We start from the raw sequence: 21,904 nt of genomic DNA, 5'->3' as shown, positions 1-21,904 counted from the left end.
TGGTGATGGCCCAGGATGCAGTGGATGACCTTGGCATCTAATGCCTAAATGGGAAGTATCCTTGAGAAGTCATTTAATTTATTCTACTATCTCACCTAAACCTCCATAAAAAGAGAGATTCCAATCTTTCTCAGAAATCTTAATTTTATACCTTTCATTCCAATGAAATACTTCCTTTAAAAAAATCATGATACATTAAGCAGTCACTTCCTCTAATTCATTCTTATTTCATCCTTTGCTGCAGGCTATGTGGGCGGTTCAGTGGTAGGATTCTTGCCTAGGAGGCAACGAAGACCCAGTTCATTTTCTCAGGTCATGCAGATGCCATATTTTGTTACATCCAAGTCCAGCCTCATCTTCTCTAATCTCCTCCCATTTTACTTGGCTTTTGAGTTGGTGAAGTCAAATGGAGCAAAGAGTGAATTTGGAGTTAGAGGAAGCAGTTTCAAATCTAAAATCTGCTACTTGCTATCTATAAAATATTGTGGGTCTCAATTTCCTTGTCAATAAATTGAGAGAGATTGCCCTAGATAATCTCTAAGTTGCCTTCCAATTCTAAAACCTATAATCCTATGTTGAACTCACCAGAGAGTATTGCTAGCCATTCATTTGATGCTGTCCAATAATAAGAATCTGATTAGTCATAGCCTTGCCTTGGCAATTATGTGCTTCATCCAACACTTGGAGAAAATGACAATCTCCCCATGTTTCTCAGAAATATTGTTGACTTCTATTCCTTAGTTCCCTTCATGGTGTGGGTGACAGTACTGGTCTCATTAATTCATGGAGTGTTGGGCTCCATAGATTTATCCAATCACTGTCATAATGAATGATCCCTCCCCCTCATTGGCAAAACTCTGTCCTCTTCCTGTTGTGTTGAATTTCACTGGGCCCTAATCATATGAGCAGGATATATTGGAGTCCACCAACCAAGCATGGGTTGACTGTATACAGTGATTTGCTCACCATCATAGAATCAAGAAGAAATACAATTTTAGCAACTATTGTGCAGGCTACATGATTTTATCTAAGATTTAGGAAACCCACAACCAGTTTGAAGGAGTTTCACACGCAAGCATGTGCATGCACACACACATGCACACACACTTTAGGTGCTTAGATTCAGTTGCTCCCACCATCAATCACAAGTCTACTTCATCTCTTTTCCAGTTAGGGCCAAAACATCCTCCATCTGCTTTTCCATTCACAGTCTCCAGAAGGGTAAAAGGCTACTCACTGGGGAGCTCAGGAAGCAGAGTTGGCTCCTGCAGCCTCTGCTTTTCCACTCAATGTTCTGTTGCACTTGCCAACCCTATGATCTTGGCCTCCAACTGCTTCTTGGCAAGGTTGGCTTATTGGCTGGACCTTATGGCACACTGATCCTTACTGCCTGTTAATCACTAGTAGAACAACAAAATGGAGTCAAGGGCAGGACAAATACAGACAGAAACCCCTCCAGCCATCATTCCTCCTCCTCCACCTTGCACCCCCACTCCTGCATACCCACATCTTATGTCACTTCCTGACTCCTCCACTCTTCGGTTCTTTTCATTCTGTCTTGGCTTCTTTGTCAGGGCAAACCTTAAACATAAGGTGGATGGCTAATCAAGTAGGATTTAGGTATAACTTCAGCAACATAAAAAAAAAATCTTCCACCCTTCCCCAATTATAAGCCTGCATATTAGAGTTGAAAGAGAATCTTGGTATCACCAAATGCACACCCTCTTCCCTTTTCTAGATGTGGTGACAAATCCAAAATTGCCCAAGGTTATACAGCAAATTAATGAGCAAGGCTTTTTCTAGGATAATAATTCTAGTTCTTCTAATCATTTTCTGAAGGTCTTATTTTCTAAACCACTCGTGATTTTCTTATTCTTTGTACTCCTTCTTAGGCTGTGACGCCCCAAAGTGGACAAAGAAGAGACTTACGAAGGAAATAACAATGAAACAACAGAGATCCCTGCCAGGGTTATTGATTCTTCACATTGATCTCAGCCCCAATACACGGTTTGCCAGTTTTGATATTTACATCTATATAAAAGAGTTTGAATTTCTTGGCTCTCCTCTTAAATCCATACTGTCAGGGTTTCCTCTCTACTCCCCCCCCACCAACCCCAAACAGAAACTGCATGCTTCAGTGAGCACTACAGCCGATGACCCAGACTCCCAGCTCTATGGAGTGAGTTAGAGACTGATTCGGTGATACTTCATTCTGGCCTGAGGTATCTGGAGCTGCAGCAGAGCCCTTGATGTCTCCTCAGCCTTGTTTTCTTAGTCGGTTAATTCATCCTGCATGCCTTTCCACCATCCCGACCATTCACCTCAATCTTAGAAATAGCTTCCAAAGAGAATCATGGAGAAAACAGCTGGTCTAGCTGAGCAGATGCGATCTCTCCTAAATATCCATCATTTCTGGGACATGCTCATTCACATCCACAGCATCCACAGGAAAGGCCTGTGTTGTACTAAGGTTAGTTCTCTTTTCCACACAGCCCCACTCCCCTTGGATTTTATCAGTCCATCAAGGTGGTGTATGTCTACTGTCCGGTTAAATTTATAGCATCTCACAGCCCAGAGAGACCTAAGAGCTAACCTGTTGTTTTCTGTCAGAAATGCCTTAACTCTGCCCTTTAGACTGAGTTCTTCAAACCCCAGTTGGAGGCCTTTCCTACTGTTTATATATAGGTATATATATATATATATTTATTAATAATACAATATAAATATGTTCATTATAATTAATAATATAATTGATATAGCATTAACATATTATAATTTGTACATGTATATTTTTGTATATATAGGTCTCTATATATACACATACATATATATGCACACATACATTTCTTCTGTTCTTGAATATATTTTTATGTATACAATAACAGTAGGAAATAGTATATACACATACGTGTATGTGTTTGTATATGTGTGTGTGTGTGTGTGTGTGTATACACACATATATACACACACGCACATGTTCAAAGTCCCCACTGTCTCAGCTGGGTCGTCTTGTCTGCCCTTACTGTGTTGACGTCTATCCAAGTTAAATTGGACAATGCATCACAGCTCCAATGTCTGGCGCCCTGGAGAGGCTGTCATCCCTGCCATTTAGCATCATTGAAGAATCTAGGCCCTGCTAGTCCATCTTACAAATCATGACAGAGAGGGCCATCTAAAGGAAAAACTGACAAAAGTGAGGTTTATCCTTCACATTGATTCATCCACCTTCTGGTCCCCCACTTTGTCATTTACAGAGCCTTTCTCAGGGCATTCATGCTATGCCTTGGGAGTCTGGTGTCCCCCCAGGCAGTGCCCCACTTACAACTGCCCTCTTGGTCAGCAACTCGTGATATGGACTTTTCACCCCACCTAAAGTTGCGTGAGCGTGTTTATTCTCCTGAGGTTCTTACTGTGGAGCTGATGCTCATCTGTTATACTAATTCACCTGAGGTTGTTAATAAGCAACTGTAACTTAATGTGTTCTCCTGCTAAGATGACATTTTAAACTAGGATCTTCAATGACCTAGCTCAAAGGATGACATTTTAGGTACTGTGGCCTCACTGGATGGCAGAGATATTCCTACCTGAAGTGGAGAGGGAGGGCTTTCCTAGAATCTTTAAAGCCCTGATGACAGTGGCCTTTCTTAGGTGGGACAAGGGAGCTGACAAGGATATTTAGCCAACTTGACAAATCTCTGCACAAGAATGACAAATGGTCATTTGGCCTTTGCTAGAAGACTTCCAGCAATGCGAAATGCCTTCCATTCCCAAGGCAGTCCATTCTAGTTTGATAGTCAAAACAAAACAAATCAAATGAAGCAAAACCCAAAAATCAAATCATGGAGATAATGAAGCTAAGAAGTCTCACCTGAAGCAGGCTATCCTTTGTTCTCTACTTAACAAGCCTACCCTTCTCTTTTCTGGAAACTTCCATATTCCATATTTAATTCAAAGAGCTTCCCTAAATAGCCAATCAGTAAGTCAATCAGTAAATAAGTACTTATTGAGCACTTGCTGAGTACAGTTCCTGAGTGCTGTGTCAAGCATTGTGGATATAAACAAGGAGGATAAAAAACATAGTCTCTACTGACAAGGAACTCATATCCTAATGGAGGCGATAACACACAAGAATGTGTATACAAGATCAATATAGTGTAAATGGATAATAATTGCGTAGAGAAGGCATTAGCAGTAGGAAGGACTGGGGAAAATGTCTCCTTGTCTGTAATATTGGAGAGTAAAAAAACCACTAGAGATGCCTGAGTGAAAACCAGTGTGCGCTCTCTCTCTCTCTCTCTCTCTCTCTCTCTCTCTCTCTCTCTCTCTCTCTCTCTCTCTCTCTCTCTCTCTCTCTTTCCCTCTCTCTCTCTCTCTCTCTCTCCCCTCTCTGATGTGAAGGTAATTACAGCCCAGGAATACCACACACTAACTAGGTAAAGTAATAAAGAGATGGGCAGGGCCTTTGGTTGTGCTAAGTCCAAGGTTATCTTCTCCAAGGGACCATCACCAATCCCTTTCCTCCTCCTGGTGGTCCCTGAAGACCATAGTACCTAAGATCCAGTTTTATCTCCCACTATGGTGACTGATCTATACCAGCCCCCCCCCCCATCCACACATAACTGGTCCTAACATTTCCAGTTCAAATAGTTCTTTCCTGAGGAGTGGGAAGAAGTAGGAGTCCCTGATGGAACATTTTGTTTAGTTTAAGAGCTTCCAAAGGACATAGCAACGGTGACACCCAGAGCTGCAAAGTAACCCTATTATCCTGAGGACCCCCTCAGGGTCTCAGCCCAGTATGGGTCTCCTCCTCTTTCCTATAAAGGTTCGAGGTAGACAGACAATGGTGATATTCTGTAAGCTAAGGAAGGCCTGGGGCAGAACCTTCTTTTCCAAACTCCATATACATTAGTGACATTTAGGAATGGCAGTACAATGGTTCTGAGTGACCTGGAGAAGTCTGAACCCTGCATGGGATGAATGGGACCCTGGCTTAGTACACTGACATGTAGTGTGAGAGGTTTCTCCTTTTTGACCCCACACCATGTCTTGCTGTCCTCTGTAGGTGTGGGGTACAAATCATCCCTCCCTAGCTCCCACCCCCAGAGTGCTATCAGTGTGGCACCCACTCTCGGGATGGTTTCACACACACACACACATGTACATACATACATAAACACACCCCTCTATGAACATAAGGGTAGGACTTTCTGGGGGAAGGCTGTGCTGTCCCAACACAACCAGCAGCATGTTATAACAGAATGAGCACTTGATTTGAATTGGAGAGAGAAGAAGAAGCATTTATATAGCCCCCTACTATGTGCCAGACACTGTGTGCTAAGCACTTTACAAATATATCATTTAATCCTCACAACAACCCTGTGAGGTAGGTGTGAATGTTATCCCCATTTACAGTTGAGGAAACTGAGGCAACAATAGGTTACATGACTTGGCCAGGGTTGAACAACTAGTAAGTGTCTGAGGCTTGCTTTGAACTCAGGTCGTCCTAAGTCCAGGCCTACCGCTCTATCCACTGCAGCACCTAGCTAGCTCAGAGTCCAAGAACTTGGGTTTGAATCCCAATTTGAGGTATCAACAAGAAATAAAATAATCCCTGCTCTCAAGGAGTTTACAAGATGTACACAAATGAGTAAATACATAGTAATGGGTGGGATAATGAACATTAACAACCACTGGGATCATAAAAGACCTTGTGTGATAGATGGCACTTGACAGAGCCTTGAAGGAAGCTTGAGATTCCAAGAGTTGGAAGAATGAAGAACATTCCTGACATGCATTATAGCTGGTACAAAAGCACTGAGGTAGGAGATGGGATTTCACGTACAGGGAATAGCTAGGAGGCCAACTGGCAGTAATATTGACTGCATTAGAGGGAGTAATGTGAAATAAATCTGTAGAAAGTCTGGAACCATTTTATTAAGGACTTTGCATACCAAACAGAGGAGTTCGTTTTGGTTCCCAGAAGCAATAGAGAGTCATTGAAGTCTCTTGTGCTATGCCCAGGATGATCATCACCATGATATCACCAGAAAACATCAATGTAACCGTCCTGCCAAATGTGCCCCCAGCACCATCTGTTTGAAATCAATGGGCCTTTCCATACACATTCACTGGTCATATGTGTCCCCTACCTGCTTCTATTCTTATCTCTCTCTTTCTCTATCCCTTCTCTCTCTCTCTCTCTCTCTCTCTCTCTCTCTCTCTCTCTCTCTCTCTCTCTCTCTCTCTCCTCACCCTCCTCTCTCCATACACATATGAATGCACATGCACCTATACACACATACACATATGTATACAAATTTGTACATATACATATATACATATGCATACCATATACACACACATATGTGTGTGTATATATATATATATATATATATATACATATGTGTGGAGCGTGTGTCTCAGATTTATTGGGGAGATGTGTAAGTTCTATTGCCACTTTTTCAATTATGCTATTTCATAAAGTGTTTTCAATTTGAGCAAAAACACTGTATTAGGTATGGCAGAGATATGAAGTTTTGATAAGACACATTCTCTGCCCCCAAGAAGTTTATAGTCTATGAATCAGAAGTCTTGAATTAAATTTTCAGCTCTGCTGCTTGCTACCTGTGAGATCTGTGGCCAGTTACTTTTCTCTAGGTCTCAGGTTCCCCATTTACAAAATGAGAAGGTTGAACTCATTGACCTCTTTATTGCCCTTGAGTTTGAGATCCTATAAAATCGCCTATGAATGAGATGTATAGTGGACTCTAGGGGACTGTACATTACACTGTTTACTCTTGCCTCAGTTTCCCCTTGAGTTCATTTCACATTCCTATTTTCAAGGCTATGTGTAACCCTTTGGGCTGGTATAAAATTTTCTGCCTCTCAAGGTGTTTTTGCATCCATTCGTTCACTTGATATAACATGCATGAAAGTAAGGCACGATTGTCATTATTATATCCATTTCATAGACAAAGAAACTGGAATATAGAAAGACAGAGTGACTTACCCACATTTAAACAGCTAGATGGTGACAAGAGCAGTTGTACAACTCAGATTTCATGGGGGGGGTTTTCACACCACCATAATGCCTCAGCTTCTCAACCCTGGATTTGCCTATGCTTGCCCAGGAAAACTGTTCCACATGCTTAATACCAACAACTATTCAGAAGGCTGGTCTTGAAAATCAGCTATATGTATCACCATCACCATCATCACCATCATCATCATCATCATCATCATCATCATTATCATCATCATCATCATAGTCATCAGTGAAATTTATGTAGTGCTTTACATACATCATTTGATCCTCACAACAACCCTATGAGGTAGATATTGTAGCCATTATGCCCATTTTTCATATGAGGAAATGGAAGTTCAGAGAAGCTAAAGATTTCTCCATCATCACACAGCTAGTATGATGCAGAAATAAGATTTGAATTTTATATATATATATATATATATATATATATATATATATATATATATATATATATATATATGATATCTGCCTTCCGCCCACTGAACACTCATGTACTCTGAATCACCTCCATTATCCTCATCAAGGCCCTCTTCTTTCTCTAACTCATCCCAGTCATAACTTCTTAACAAGCTTTCTTGTTAAATAAGTTGAGCTCCTGGGTTCTCTCTTTATCTTTTCACATTCCTAGGGCTTGCTTTATTCCCTGAATTTGTATCCTCAGAGCCTAGCAAAACTAGATAATGGTCCGGGTGGCTGCAGTGATGGGGAGGTTTAGTTCTCAGATCATTTATTTCAGAGAGGTTCTCTGCCTGTTCCCAAATCATGTGAGGAATTTTGTGAGTTTGCTTCTGGAAGCACATGATGACATGCAATGCAAAGGCCCTCCCCTTGATTTGGAGTGTATGTGTATGTAGTCTATAACTATTTGCTGTACTCTATTGTGTACTAAAGAAAAGATTTTAATTAGGTTCTGAGCTGGGACTGAGAATGAATAGAAAAGCCTCAAGTGTGGAATCTCTCTCTCTGTCTCTCTCTCTGTCTGTCTGTCTGTCTGTCTGTCTGTCTCTCTCTGTCTGTCTCTCTCTCTCTCTCTCTCTCTCTCTCTTCTCTCTCTCTCTCTCCTCTTCCCTGCCATCTCTCTGTCTCTGTCTCTGTCTCTCTCTGTCTCTGTCTCTGTCTCTGTCTCTCTCTCTGTCTCTGTCTCTCTCTGTCTGTCTGTCTGTCTGTCTCTCTCTCTCTCTCTCTCTCTCTCTCTCTCTCTCTCTCTCTCTCTCTCTCCCTGGTGGAAATCAGGGCTATAAGCCTCTGGGTGGGGAGACATTTAGAACATTTCCACCTAGGTCAATGTGGCTTTTTGAACCCATGGTGCTGCTGTCTCTTCTGTCCCTAATGTGTTTCCTCTTTCTTGCTCAGAAATAGAATAGACCAGGCTAAGCTTGAAAATGTCAGAAGAGATGCAGAAGATCTTGTTGAAAAGCCCAGGAAGGAGCCAGTCCTAAGGAGCATCCTGCTTGACCCAGCCCAGCAATGGATCGACCTGGCAGCTGAGACACCATGTCTTCCTAGCAAGAGAGTAACTCCTCCATATGCAAGGTAGCACCTGGAAATGTACTCAGTGGTGGGAATGTATGTGGTAAATGCTTTAAGTTTGAGTCTCCCCTCCTCAGGGACTTAGGAATGTGTAGAAAGAAAAGGGCTGCTCCAGTTTTAGAGATGGTTGTGTTTTTGCTCTTGTTTTATCTTTTTTTTTAAGTAAATATACCTTTGTAAAAGCTCATTGATGTTAACTGGCTGTCAGCAATAGTGAGGAGATATCAACAAGCTAAATGACATTGGAAATTAATTCACTGGTAATTAACAATGGATAGAAGTACTCCAGAGTGGGAGTTTGGTACAACAGCATTAGAAGAACCCTATTGTTCTCAAGGGTTCCCTAGAACCCCAAGGGGGTGTAGTAGCCAAATCTGGGGACCTGACCTGTGAGTGAAGCTCTAGGGTAGAAGTCTAGAGTCTCACTACACTAGCACAATGTCTGGTATATAGTAGGTGCTTAATAAATATTGATTTCTTGATTCATTTATTCATATGTTCCTTCCTGTGGCAAGAAATACTTCTGATTTCAGCTTCTCATTCAAACGCCACTGAATAAGTGTCTTAGGCAGTGGAGAAAGAGAATGCATAGAATCATAGAATGTTTTTGGTTTTGTTATTTTACATCTGAGAAGGGACCTTAGAGATCATTTAGTTCAATTTGCCCTCCATCTTACAGATGAAGAAACTGAAGTCAGTGGAGAAATTGAGATGAGAATCCAAATCTACGGAGTCCTCAGTCCTTTGCTATTCCCACCATCTTGATGGGGAGGAAAAAAAATCGAAAGAAGGAAAGAAGAAAAAAACCAAAATGAAAAAAAGAGCTCAAATTCCCAAATAATGGGGCATACAATTCTAGGATTTGTAATTCTATGACAAAATGAACAGGAATAAGATCCAGGTGGAATTCAGGGCCATTGCTTCCTTACCAATGACTGCCTCACTCCTGTTAACTTTTGTCTAGGAAAGCTGCAGAACACTGTTTATGATGAGAATGACTAATTTCATACACAGTTTAACTAGGTGGTTCAATCAAACTGTTCTTTCCTATGAAATTTGATGGTGGGAAATGATTACCATATAAAAAAGGTTTCACTCTGTTTGATTGAGTGATTTCTATAAAGGGTCTATAGCATAATTTCATGGCTGTGAACGTTAATTTTGCAACAGCCGACTGTAATTGGGTTCTAAGGCAGGAGAAACAGAGTCTTGTCTCCCTGAGTTTTTGCCTCTCTGGTATGTAGGGTAAGGTGGGAGGTGTCATGAGGAGAGAAGGGGGGGAGACAAAAATTGATTGAATCTCACCCGAATGTGAATGTGCAGATAAAAAGTTTAACTTTCTGCTCTAAAAACTCATGTAGTGAGAAACAATAAATCGCCCTGCCAATTTGCTTCTGCAAGTATAGAGTAGCTTCAAGGAGGCTTCTGCTGGGCTCCCTGGGATGTTTATAGAGGAAAAAAATCCTGCCTTGGATCTGAGGGAATCTCAAGCTATGAAAGGGAAGTGAATATAGACACTATATTATGTGCTGATCTTCCTCAAGTACCATTTTCCCTGACCCTGTGTCTCACATACATTCCAGTGATTTCCAGAGTAAAGACCATTTTCTGCTGTATGGTGTATATGGACCATAAAACCACAGGATTCAGAGCTAGAAGTAGGCTTTGGTATCATCTAGTCCGATCTTCTCACTTTCAGGTGAAGAAACTGAGGATCATTCACAGAGCAGGGAGTGAATCTGGAGAGAGAGTCAGAATCCCACAGGTATTAAAAGAATAGCTGGGCACTGTAGCTGAACAGTATTTGGTTGCTTTGATTTATTCAGGAAATTGTACATGATTCGCCTTGGACTCAGGCTTCATTTTATCTAATATTTCCTAAGTCTGAGGAAGTTTGTTGGCCAAAAAGACTCAGGTGTGTGTCTACTAACTAAGCTGGATTTAAAAGGTTCAGTTTTCATCCCCTGTTTACCTACTCAGGTGTCTGTTTCAGCCTAGCCAGTTAGGTAAACTGGAATAGGTGTCCACCTATATAGCACAATGGAGGGGAGTCAAGGAGACCTCTTGTCCCCAAACCAAAAATTATTCTTTCACCATGCCTGAAGTACCACCATTAAAGCTATATTCCTTTAGATCTTAAAGGATTATATTTTCATCTGCTTCCTATTTGAAAAGGAACCTAGGAAAAGACCTAGGGTTGGGGTTCTGGCAGCTGAGTGTCTGAATATAATGGTCAAGCTTAACCTCTGAAGAAGAGATGAAAAAATATACTTCCCTCCCTTCATTGGAAAGTTGAGGGACTATGGGTGTGGAATACCACATACACTGTCAGACTCAGTTGTTATTCTGGTTACTTTTGTAGAACTACTCTTTTTTCCTCCTTCATTCTTTCAAGAAATGGCTATCTGAGTAGGATGGGGGGAGTATATATTTGGGAATTAAGGTGATTTAAAAGCAAAATTTATACATATTTAACATTGGAGTCCCCAAAGGAGAAAGAAAATGAGAGAAGAGTGAAACAGAGACAGAAACAGAGAGACAAAAGGGAAGGAAAGAAGAAAAGAAGGAAGGGAGGAAGGAAGGAAGGAAGGAAGGAAGGAAGGAAGGAAGGAAGGAAGGAAGGAAGGAAGGAAGGAGGAGGGAAGGAAGGAGGAAGGAGAGAGGGAAGGAAGGAGAGAGGGAAGGAAGGAGGAAGGAAAGGAGGGAAGGAGGAAGGAAGGAAGGGAAGGAAGGAAGGAAGGGAGGGAGGGAGGAAAGCCAAGATGGTGTTAAAGGCCAAATTGTTGTATTTCATAATTTTTCTAAGAGCCAAGTCTGAGCCCAACTGTCCCTGACATACTAAATGCCAAGGGACACATATGTGTCTGGAGGTATGGGAGGGAAGAGAACTGAGCCAGAAGAGGAAAGATCAGTATTGCAATATGTGCTGTGCATATTGGTAGTCACTGAGCCCCCAATTGTTACCTGGCCTTATGAAGTGGGAGCAATGCAGAAGACAAATGAGTTTGCTGACCCAGTTCTCTCTATTCAGTTGAAGTTATTCAGTGGCTTCTCATGAACATAGCCAGAATATAGCCACAGAGCATGTTTAGCCACTGTGGAATAGCCAGTGGTGCTGCAGTGATAAGGGTCAGCAGGCTGCTTTCTGAACCCTGGGGCAGACAATTTGGAGAGCTCCATCAGGGCAGAGGCAGTGGGTATCATTGCCCTATAGTGCTCTGCAGTGGACCTGCCACTTAATTTCATCAAGTGACCCTCTTTGTCCTGAACAGGGATGCTGTACAAGGCTGCCTCCCCTTTGAGCTCTTAACCAGACCCCACAGCCAGGAGGCAGCCATCCCTCCCTCTGGGGTGAGCTGCTGCCTTGCCTCTCCTCCTGGCTCCAGTACATACCCGCAACATCTAGCACTATACAAACCCATCTCTGCCCCACTGCCCCGCCTGCTAGCCAAAGGAATCTCTCCTGTCTGTTGTCATTTTGGAAATGAATAGTGTAAACAAAACATTTTTTTTATCTACAGTAGCCCTAATTGAATTGTCTTGCCGCATTGTTATGGAGAAACAAGGGTAATTTCCTGTCAGTTATTGAGCTATTTAGCAATTATTTCTTATCATTAGCTTGGAAATTCAAACAGCATCAAATTCTGTTTGCTGAGCTACAGAGCATGGCTTTATGGTATCTTCTCTGAGGAGGCCTGGCTGTTTACCTAGGCATTAGTGCTTTTATCTTGGCTTTCCCTGTGCCTGCCTTTTTCCTTCCCTTTGCCTCACAGCCAGCCACCCTTCCTGCCCCACAGTCAGTAAGGGGCCTGGCCTTCCCCTGGGAAAGTCTGATGCCTTGTGGGTGACCTGACTAACGGGTGTTTATCTCCGCCTTTGCATCCTCATTAGCTAATAGAGCATGCTGATTCCCAGGCTGAGTGGCAGTACCTCTGGGGAGCGAGGCCTGGACGTGTGCAGTCATTATTGGGGGAATCGGGTCACCTGGCCTGGGTCAGAATCTCTTAACTGTTGGGAGAGAAAAGAATGGGAGATTGCAGCATTAAGTTTGCAAATATCTTTCATTTTTAGGCTGGCTAAAGTCTTTTCACCATTTTCATTATCATTACCATCATCATAAGCACCAAGAAGCATTTTTAAAAAAACATCTAGCTGCATAGGCCACTGTACCTAAAAAAATGACTTAGATCACCATCCTGTTTTCTGGAGGTTCACATTCTAAGGTGGGTGGCATTAATATGGACAACTCTCTTAGTTATGCTTATGATTCTTCAGATGTCACCACCATTTCTCAGGGGCCTTCTCATTCCAGAAGTCCCTCAGCACCTGTGGTCCCCTCACCCAGGAACACCCCTGTGCCTCTGTGGCCTTCTCATCCTGAAACTCCTCTCCACCCATTTGTCCTCCTCCCACGGTAGACTTCCTCCCACAGCCTCGATTTTGAGAAAGAGCCTTAGGATAGTCATCTTTCTTTCCTCTTCCGGCTCTGTTTCTGACTCTGTGAACTTTGCCACCTTGCTCCTTTGCAGGTACCTCTCCCTCCCCCACCCCCTCCCCCCGCACCCCCAGCTCCCAGCCAGACCCTCCTCCACCACCTCCTAACTTTTCAGCTTCTGTTCATGTGGAGTCTTCCCTCCTTAGAATGTAAGCTACTTGAAGCCAGGGGCTATTTTTCTTTTTGCTTCTTTTTGTATCCTCGGTGTTTAGGACATTGCCTCTGGCACATAGTAAGTGTTTAATAAATACTTGTTTATTTCACTAATTGCACTGGTGAAGGGAGTACCTATAACTGGTCAGGATTATTATGACAATGAATCCATTGAAGTACTGAATTGCTAAACTGGCAGAAGGTACAGCTGAACCAATTAGCTAGGTAAATACAGCAAACAAATTAAAAAAAAAACTTGCTCCTGATGAAAAGGAAAAGTGGGGCTTTTGATGTGCAGAATCCTGGATTTATTGCATATACTGATGATGTTCACCAGTTCCTGGGCTTAGTTAGCTATGTTTCCTTTGTCCAGGGTAGACAGAATCAAAGAATTTCTTATTTACCCAGAATGAATGAGAAGGAAAGGAAAATAGTAAGGAGGGAAAGACAGTTTAGTGGCATGATGGATAGAGTTCCAAGCGCTCCCCCTTCCCAATTTTCTTTTTTTAGCTGAGTAAGATCGATTTGTTCTTAGGGATGACCCTGGACCAGGGAGATATCAGTGTGAACCAGTCTGAGCCCTGCCCCATCAAAACATCAGCTGAGTCTGATAGCATATGTAATGGCTTAGCACCTCTGCCCTCTTCCCTGAGGGGACTTCTCTACATTAATCAATCCTTAAACATTTGTTAAGCATCTATTATATTCTGTTATGCTAACCTAGCTTTCCTGTGAAGTAGGGATAGCTTAGTGACTGATCATAAGTCTATAAGCCTCACTTGCTATGTGTAGTCATCATGCAGGGATACTTCCTCCTCCCCCATTGGCCGCCTCACTAAAGGCTCACTAAGCCCCTGACTGTAGCACAGAAACATTTCCTAAATCTCCATAACAGGGACAATTGATATAATTTGTCCTACACTAGGAGTAGTTGTGATGGCCAAAAGAATATTCATATCATGTAAAGGACCAAGGAATGGGGCTGAAAGAATATAATCTCCTTGAGGGCAGGGATTGTTTCATTTTTATCTTTATATTCCCAGAGCCTAGCAGACACAAGGTGCTTAACAAAAGCTTGCAGGCAGCTAGGTGGTGCAGTGACTAGAGTATCAAGCCTGGAATGGGAAGACTCTTCTTCCTGGGTTCAAATCTAGCCTTGGACACCTACCAGCTGTGTGACCCTGGGCAAGTCACTTAACCCTGTTTGCCTCAGTTTCCTCAACTGTAAAATGAGCTGGAGAAGGAAATGGCAAGCCACTCCAGTATCTTTGTCAAGAAAACCCCAAATTGTGTCTCTAAGAGTCGGACACAACTGAAAAATAACTGAATGGCCCATCCCTTTACTAGACTCTAAGCCCCAGGAGGTCAGGAATAGTGTCTTAGGTATCTTAGGTAACTTTCCATCTCTTCTGGCACAATGTTTCATACACAGTAGATACTTTTTACATATTTGTGAAAATTCAAAATTAGGGGAAAACAGACTTTTCCCTATATGAGATCATGTACTTCAAAGCTGCCCTCTATAAAATTATACACTTGGGAGCTAATAGACCTTGAAAGGTATTTTATTTTTTCCCTCTCCTGAACATAAGGAATTCTTTTCATGAGTTAGTAAAATAGATCCGATGGATAGGGAAGTTACTGTGTTCTAACTTCATCTGCCCAATGGAGCTGGGATGTAAAGGCTCCATGTGACCAGCCCAGGTTCACACAATAAATGAGAAAGATGAGCATTTTAACTGAATGTCTGGTAAAGATGTGGATATTTGGCCTGGAGAAGAGTCAATTCAAGATTGAAGGGGAAGAAGGGCAGGGCTGATAGTTGCCCTCAGGTTTATGAAGGGCTGTCACGTAGATGACTTATTCTGCTTGGCCTCAGAGGCCAAACTAGCAGCAATGGGTGGAAGCTGCAGAGACAGACACATTTCAGCTAGATGCAAACACAGGATTAGAACTATCCAGGTTGGGGGCAGCTAGGTGATGCAATGGATAGAGCACTGGCCCTGAAGTCAGGACGACCTGAGTTCAAAGACCACCACAAACCAACTAACTGTGTGGCCCTGGGCAAGTCACTTAACCCCAATTACCTAAAAAACCAAAAAAAACTATCCAGGTTGCCTTGCAAGGTAGTGAGCACCCCCTGAAGATTTGGGGGGACATGGTTTTCCAGCTAGATGACCACTTGCCAAGAATGTTATAGAAGTGTGAGTTGGATTTTGTGGCTTCAGAGGTCTCTTCCAATTTGTGACTCTGAATTTTCCCCCCATTAGTCCTAGATCATATCTTCTTTCTATTATTTCCCTCCTACCTATGTAACCTAGGGCACATTACTTAACATCTCTGGGCCTCACTTTTCTTGTCTGCATGATGAGGCTATTTGAATTAGACAGTCTCTGAGCTTCAGGTCTATGATCCTCTCCAATATCTCTCCAAATAAATCAAGAGAAGAGAGAGAGAGAGAGAGAGAGAGAGAGAGAGAGAGAGAGAGAGACAGAGAGAGAGATAAATGAAAGTTACCATATCTATATCTATCTATCTATCTATCTATCTATCTATCTATCTATCTATCTATCTATCTATCTATCTATCTATCTGTCTATCTATATCTATATCTATATCTATATATCATTTGAAAGTTTACAAATCATTTTTACAATATTATCTCATTTGATCCTCACAACTGCCTTGGGAGGGAACTGAGGCAGCAGTGGTAAAGTGACTTGCCCAGGGTCAAACAGTGATTAATGTTTGTAGTCGCATTTGAACTCAGGTCTTCCTGACTCCAAGTCCAGTGCTCTATCTACATCTACAGGATGCTTGAAAGTTCTTTGCAAACATGATTTCATTTGATCCTCACAATTCTTACCTCCATTTTAAATATTAGGAAATAGGTATAGAGAGATTAAATTACCCGCTTGTAATTACATAATGTCAGGATTTAAATTACAGTCTTCCTGACTGAGTCTAGCACCTGAATTTCCACGTCTGACTGCCTCAGATTCTACCCATAACAAGCCCTCATTCAGTTATGCTTTCTGGTAATTTTTTCAAGGTTTTCTTTCCATCTTGTCGTTATTATTGTTTAGTTGTGTCCAACTGTTTGTGACCCCACTTGGGATTTTCTTGGCAAAAATACTATAAAATGAGCTGGAGAAGGAAATGGCAAAGATCCTGGGTTCAAATCCTGCCTCACTGTGTCTCTTTGTATGAGTCACATCATCCTCTGGGCATCAGTTTCCTCATCTGCAAAATGAAGCATGTTGGACTATCAAGAGAAATTTGGGGCCTCTGAGGTCCTTTTTAAGCTCCAACTAAACCTAGAATCTTATGAACTGTCTTGAGCTCTTCAGTATTGGATGAACACATGATTCATGGGAATGGCCCCCATTTGTATAGAGCCAGAGCCTCCCCACACCTTAGGACATAGCCTTTCTGAATTGTTATGACTGGAAAACAATATAGTATTTCTTGCCAAATATATAAAAATACATTTTATAGATGAGGAAACTGAGGCAAACAGGGTTAAGTGACTTGCCTAGGATCACACAGCTAGTAAGTATCTGAGGCTGGATTTGAACTCAGTACATAGATGATGATCATGCAAAGGAAACTAAGATGGAGTGTCCAGACAGGTAGAAGGAAAACCAAGAGCATCATTATAACCAAAGGAAAAAAAGAACGTAAAGGAAGAGAAAATCTTTCATAGTGTTAACATTTTCTGAGAAGTCATGTAAGAATGAATGTTGAGAAGAGGAAACCTTGGGAAGAGCAGTTTCAGTTAGCTAAGGGACATCATTAGAAGTCAGATTTTTGAGAGGTTGAGAAATTGGAGAAGGTGAGAAATTGAAAGCATGAGTTACAGACGACCATTGCTGGGAATTTGGCTGTAGTAGGGAGAGGGGCTTTAGGGTGATAGCCTGAGGGGATGGCAGAGTATCCAAGCGGGGAAATAATGTTGAAGTGCATAAAGCCAAAGGGCTGTCAGGAGGAGAACAAAGGCTGGCCAGGGGGAGCCCCTGCCTAAGATGGAGGCATCTGGAGGAGCTCACCAAGGTGAAGGGATTTTCCAGGGTGAGGTCGCTCCAGGAGTCGAGGTAGGTCCCAGAGTGAGGCTGCAGGTGAGGCATGGTGCTGAAGCCTGGGAAGTCAGAAGCACAGCTGGGAGGGGAATTATACTCATATAAATCTTGTGGATGCCGAGATATTTACATGTCATTAGTGTGTATGCTACTGAACCGCAGACACCATTTAAAAAGAAAACAAAAGAAAACAAGAAAACCTCCCTTTGTATCCCACAGCTTTTATCACAGTACAGTACCTGACATAATAAGTACTTTGATAAATGCTTTCTGACTTGTTGTCTATTAACTAAGACAACAGGAGAGATGGCTACAATGTACAATACTGCATAAAAGGCGTATTACAGAACTGAAAAAGAAAGTACAACGTGAGGTCTGGGGGAAGTGGAGAAATGAGCTGACACGCTGTTAGTTAACTATCCACAAGTGTTTGTCTTACCTCACAGATCAGATAGTGTATTCCCTAAGTTTGTTTACTGTGTCCCAGGCATTGAGCTAAATAAACAGTATGAATACAAAGGAAGGGAAAGGCCCAGTCTCTATCCTCAAGGGGTTTACATTCTAATAAGGAAGACAACATGTTAGATATAGAAAAAATGGGAAGTAATCTCAGAGGAAAAGTATTGGGGGTAGGGTGTGAGGTGTGGGAAGAAAACCAGTAAAAGACTGGTGCAGGAGGTGGAATTTGAGCTGTCTTAAAGGAAGCCAGGAGAAAGGACTTATTTCTATCCTGCGCAGTGAACAGTCATATTGGAATACAGTAGATATTGATTTGATTGAGTCACCATTGAAAGGAATTTAAATTCTCATCAGGCCTTGACTCCCATCCTTCTTTTGTATTTTGACATCTAAGCATATCTAACTGTAAAGTTATAACAGCCTTTCTTTATGCCTCCATAGCTCTCCAAGCTGCTGGGTACCACCACTAAAATAAGCCTAGAGCTTGGTGAGAAATCCTGGGGTGATGGCCGCTTCAATGAGAAAGCATCTCTGGAGAATCAGGTTGCCAGGACTGCCTGAAGCCCCACAGCACTCCTGTCATGCCATCTCTTTCAGATGAGAATGAGCCTCTCATCCTCTGTGGGACTCTGTGAAGTACAGGAAGACAGAATCACAGTGTGAGTGCAGACGTGCCGGGTGAAAGGCCTGAGTCTGCGAGAGTTTGGGAAATAGTTGCAATTGCCTGAAAGGTACATCTTCTTTTATGCCCCCACCTGGGGTAGAGTAAAGAACCTATAATGAATAACATGGATCTCGATAAGCACCTTTATAGTGCCAACACACGCACACTAGTATAGAGGGTTACTGTCTACAGGGTATGTGTGTATGTGTGTGTGTGCACATTCAGATCAGAGAGAGAGAAGAAAAACAGCACACAGGCTGGTTTTTACTTGGCTTCACCTGAAAGAAGTCAGGGGGATGGCTTATCCAAAGGAAGAGTCACTCACACAATGGTGGTGGGAAGGTGTGAGACAATCTTGAACAGAAGTAGGACTTTATGATGTAATTCACCATTTCAGTTGAAAACTACCAAAACATCTCAACTCAGCCTATCCTCACTCTAAACACCACCCTGAAATAACAGTTGTCATGTCTACAGAGGTTGCATGTGAGTCATATAGACATGGATAAACACTCAGAACATACGTCACAGAAATGTCCCAATTATGGCTGACATTACCATGAGCTGCTTACTCATAACTTTCCTTTAAAATTTAATTCCTTGAAAGCTTCAAGAAGAGAAAACTTCATTCCATAATCTTCTGATTATCAATACTAAATGATATTACAAGGGAGTCAGTATTTATTTAGCACCTATTATGTGCCAGTGGCTTGGCTGTGCTAAGCCTTGAGGATACAAAGAAAGTGTTTCTTTTGCCTTCTTTTCCCTTATTTTAAGGAACTCACAATCTAATGGGGGAGATCACATGTGAACAACTATGTACAAACATGATGTATACAGGATAAATTGGAAATATTCAATACAGGGAAGGAGCTAGCATTGAGAGAAGCTTCTTGTAGAAGATGGGATTTTAGCTGGGACTTGAAGGGAGCCAGGGAGGCCAAAAGGTGAAAAATAGGAGGAAGAGCATTTTAGGCTTGGGGAATAGACAGAAAATGCCTGGAGTTTGGAGCTGGTGTGTCTTGTTCTAGGAATAGCAAGGAGGCTGGTGCCAGTGGGTCACAGAATACATGGAGGAGAGTAAGGTAGGAGACTGGAAAGGAAGGAGGGGGTCAGGTTGTGAAGGACCGTTTGCCCCTGCCATAAAGGATGTCTGGCACCAGAGTCGATAATGAGGGAGGAATCCTCTGTAAATGATGAAGTCATCCAGATGCTCCTTATTACTGTATTATTCTGGGCTGATGGCATCTGGCCTTGGAACACTCGACCATCCTTAATGAAATCTATTATTCCTCAAAAGAGCTTGACCTAATCATCCACATAGGCAGAAAAAAAAACCAGACAATTAGATGAAGAATGCCTATCGTCTAGACTCTAGACTATTGAATTAGGCTATGTCTATATACCTTGGACAGAAGGTATAGCTAATGAGATGGAAGCCAAAGAAGAGTATACTACATTGTACTTAGGAAACTGTGATGCTTTCACCAATCCCAATTCTCTTACAGAAAAATGCATCTTCTTTTTTTAAGCACCGATAGTCTTTTGGAGATTCTATAAGGCTGGAAATCATATAACACCACAATCTCCAGAGAATCAAAATTTTGGGTGAGCCAGTGGGCAATGGAGAGATGCTGAGTGTAAATTGTCTGCAAAGCCAAAAACAGAGTCAAAACAATGACTTTATGATCTCCCTAGGCAGGAATTATTTCTACCCTGCCGCCATACCTTAACTCTTGTAACTGTTCATTTGACTTGTTCTTATGACACTAGTCCCATTCTGCTTTGCATTGTAGGTGCTTGTGGACTTCTCTCATGCCCTTTGTTCAGCTGTAAGCTCTAGGACTGGATGGACTTTGTTCTACTCTGTACTGCCCTGACATAACCACAGAGTACTATCGACTTAGAGCTGGAAGGGACTGCAGAGGCCATCTGGTCCAATTCTTTCATTTAAATGCCAGAGAAGCTAAGTGACTTACCCTAGGTCACAGAAATAAGCATCAGGATGTGACATATTATACTCCATTGTAAGAACCACACTTGATTTTAAAAAAAAATCAATTAAGTATTTATTTTAACATTCTTTTCTTTTAAAATTTTGAGTTCAAAATTCTCTCCCTCCCTTTCACCCCTTCTCCACCCACTGTGAAGGCAAGGGAAATGATATCAATTATATTTATCTAAGCCCCACATTCTAGGAAGGATGCTGATACAGCAAGAGAGTGTCTAGAGAAGGGTTGATGAAAGGCCTCAAGTTTAAGCTGAATAAAGTTCAACTGAAGCAATGGAAGATGAGAAGCCCAGAGAACAGAAGACCTCGGTGGATATTTAAAGGACTATCATACAGAAGATGGACTAGGCTTGTCCTGCTTGGACCCAGAACTAAGAATCCCTCATAGAAGTTACAGAGACACAGATCTAGGCATCATATAAGCAAAGAATTGCTAACAATCCATGCCATTCAAAAGTACGATGGGCCGTATTGGTGAGCATTCACTATCTCCTCACTTGGTTGGGGGGTAGATAAGCAGAGGCTAACTGATCCATTTTGATCTGTGGTGTAGAGAAGATTCTTATTCAAAGATGGATCAGCCTTGGCCTAGTTTCTAATGGCCCTTTTTAATTCTGTGATTTGTGCTCAAGAAATTTTTTAAAAGGTATCATTCATGAGATGTGTCACAGGAAAATGAGGTGGGCCAATCATCTACCAAGAGTGTGAGGGACAAAAGGAAGACAAACTGAGCAGCCGTTGGTGCCCACATAACATTGGAAGATCTAGAAGAAGACCTCCAGATTTCTGGTGCCCATAAAGGGAATCTATGAGAGGATATGAACAGGAGTTAGAAAGAATGGGAAATAGTAAAAGAACTGAGATCTGTACCACTGAAGGTAGTGCCCACTTCCAAGATATCATAAACCCATTAAAATGTTGAAAACTATATTTTATAGGTGTAAAGAACTCCAAAGTAAAAGACTGTGTGCTAAGCATCATGAGGTTCACAAGAAAGAGCCCACAAGAGTGTGTGTTTAGTACCAGGAGTCCTTTAAGCTGGGGTCAGTCCGCTTTCCACAACAAAGTACAAACATATATACTCATTCCCTTCTTTAACCTACCCAAGATATTAGCACGGACAGCTAGAGCCAAAAATGCCCTCAGGTAAAAAACAGCTCCAGGACCCACACATTGGGTGTTTGGAATCTCTTCCTATTTTTCTTATATGAGATTTAAAAGGATATAAGTTTAGAGTATTGATAGACTTTAACATATTGCTAATAAATTTCTCTTTAATTGGTTCTCTTTAACCCTCACCTAGAGTCTGATGTGAAAAGCAATCACAACTCTCCTCTCCTTATTGGGTTGAGGCTTCTTCTCTCTCAATATCTGTTTAGCCATTCATAGACAAATAGAATTATGGTAGATGGCCATCTAGTTTCTTTAATAACATTTTAAAGAGCAAATAAACGAACGTAAGGAGTAA

The 21,904-nt window shown here is 41.9% G+C and overlaps 1 protein-coding gene across 1 annotated transcript in view; it reads left to right on the top strand.

The window, feature by feature from the left end:
- The window catches only part of LOC144455599 (uncharacterized), a 111,730-nt gene that overhangs the window by 61,816 nt on the left and 28,010 nt on the right, over positions 1–21,904 (top strand). The window contains exons 2-3 of the mRNA XM_078149062.1: positions 1,893–2,007; positions 8,399–8,578. Coding sequence (XP_078005188.1) covers positions 1,893–2,007; positions 8,399–8,578 — 295 coding nt within the window. The remainder of the gene's footprint in view (positions 1–1,892; positions 2,008–8,398; positions 8,579–21,904) is intronic.

The sequence above is a fragment of the Phascolarctos cinereus genome, unplaced genomic scaffold (assembly GCF_003287225.1).
Source record: "Phascolarctos cinereus isolate Bilbo 61053 unplaced genomic scaffold, phaCin_HiC Scaffold_2;HRSCAF=192, whole genome shotgun sequence".
Classification (NCBI taxonomy): domain Eukaryota; kingdom Metazoa; phylum Chordata; class Mammalia; order Diprotodontia; family Phascolarctidae; genus Phascolarctos; species Phascolarctos cinereus.
The sequence above is the reverse complement of the archived record's forward strand: the minus strand, read 5'-3'. Positions and strand labels throughout refer to the sequence as shown.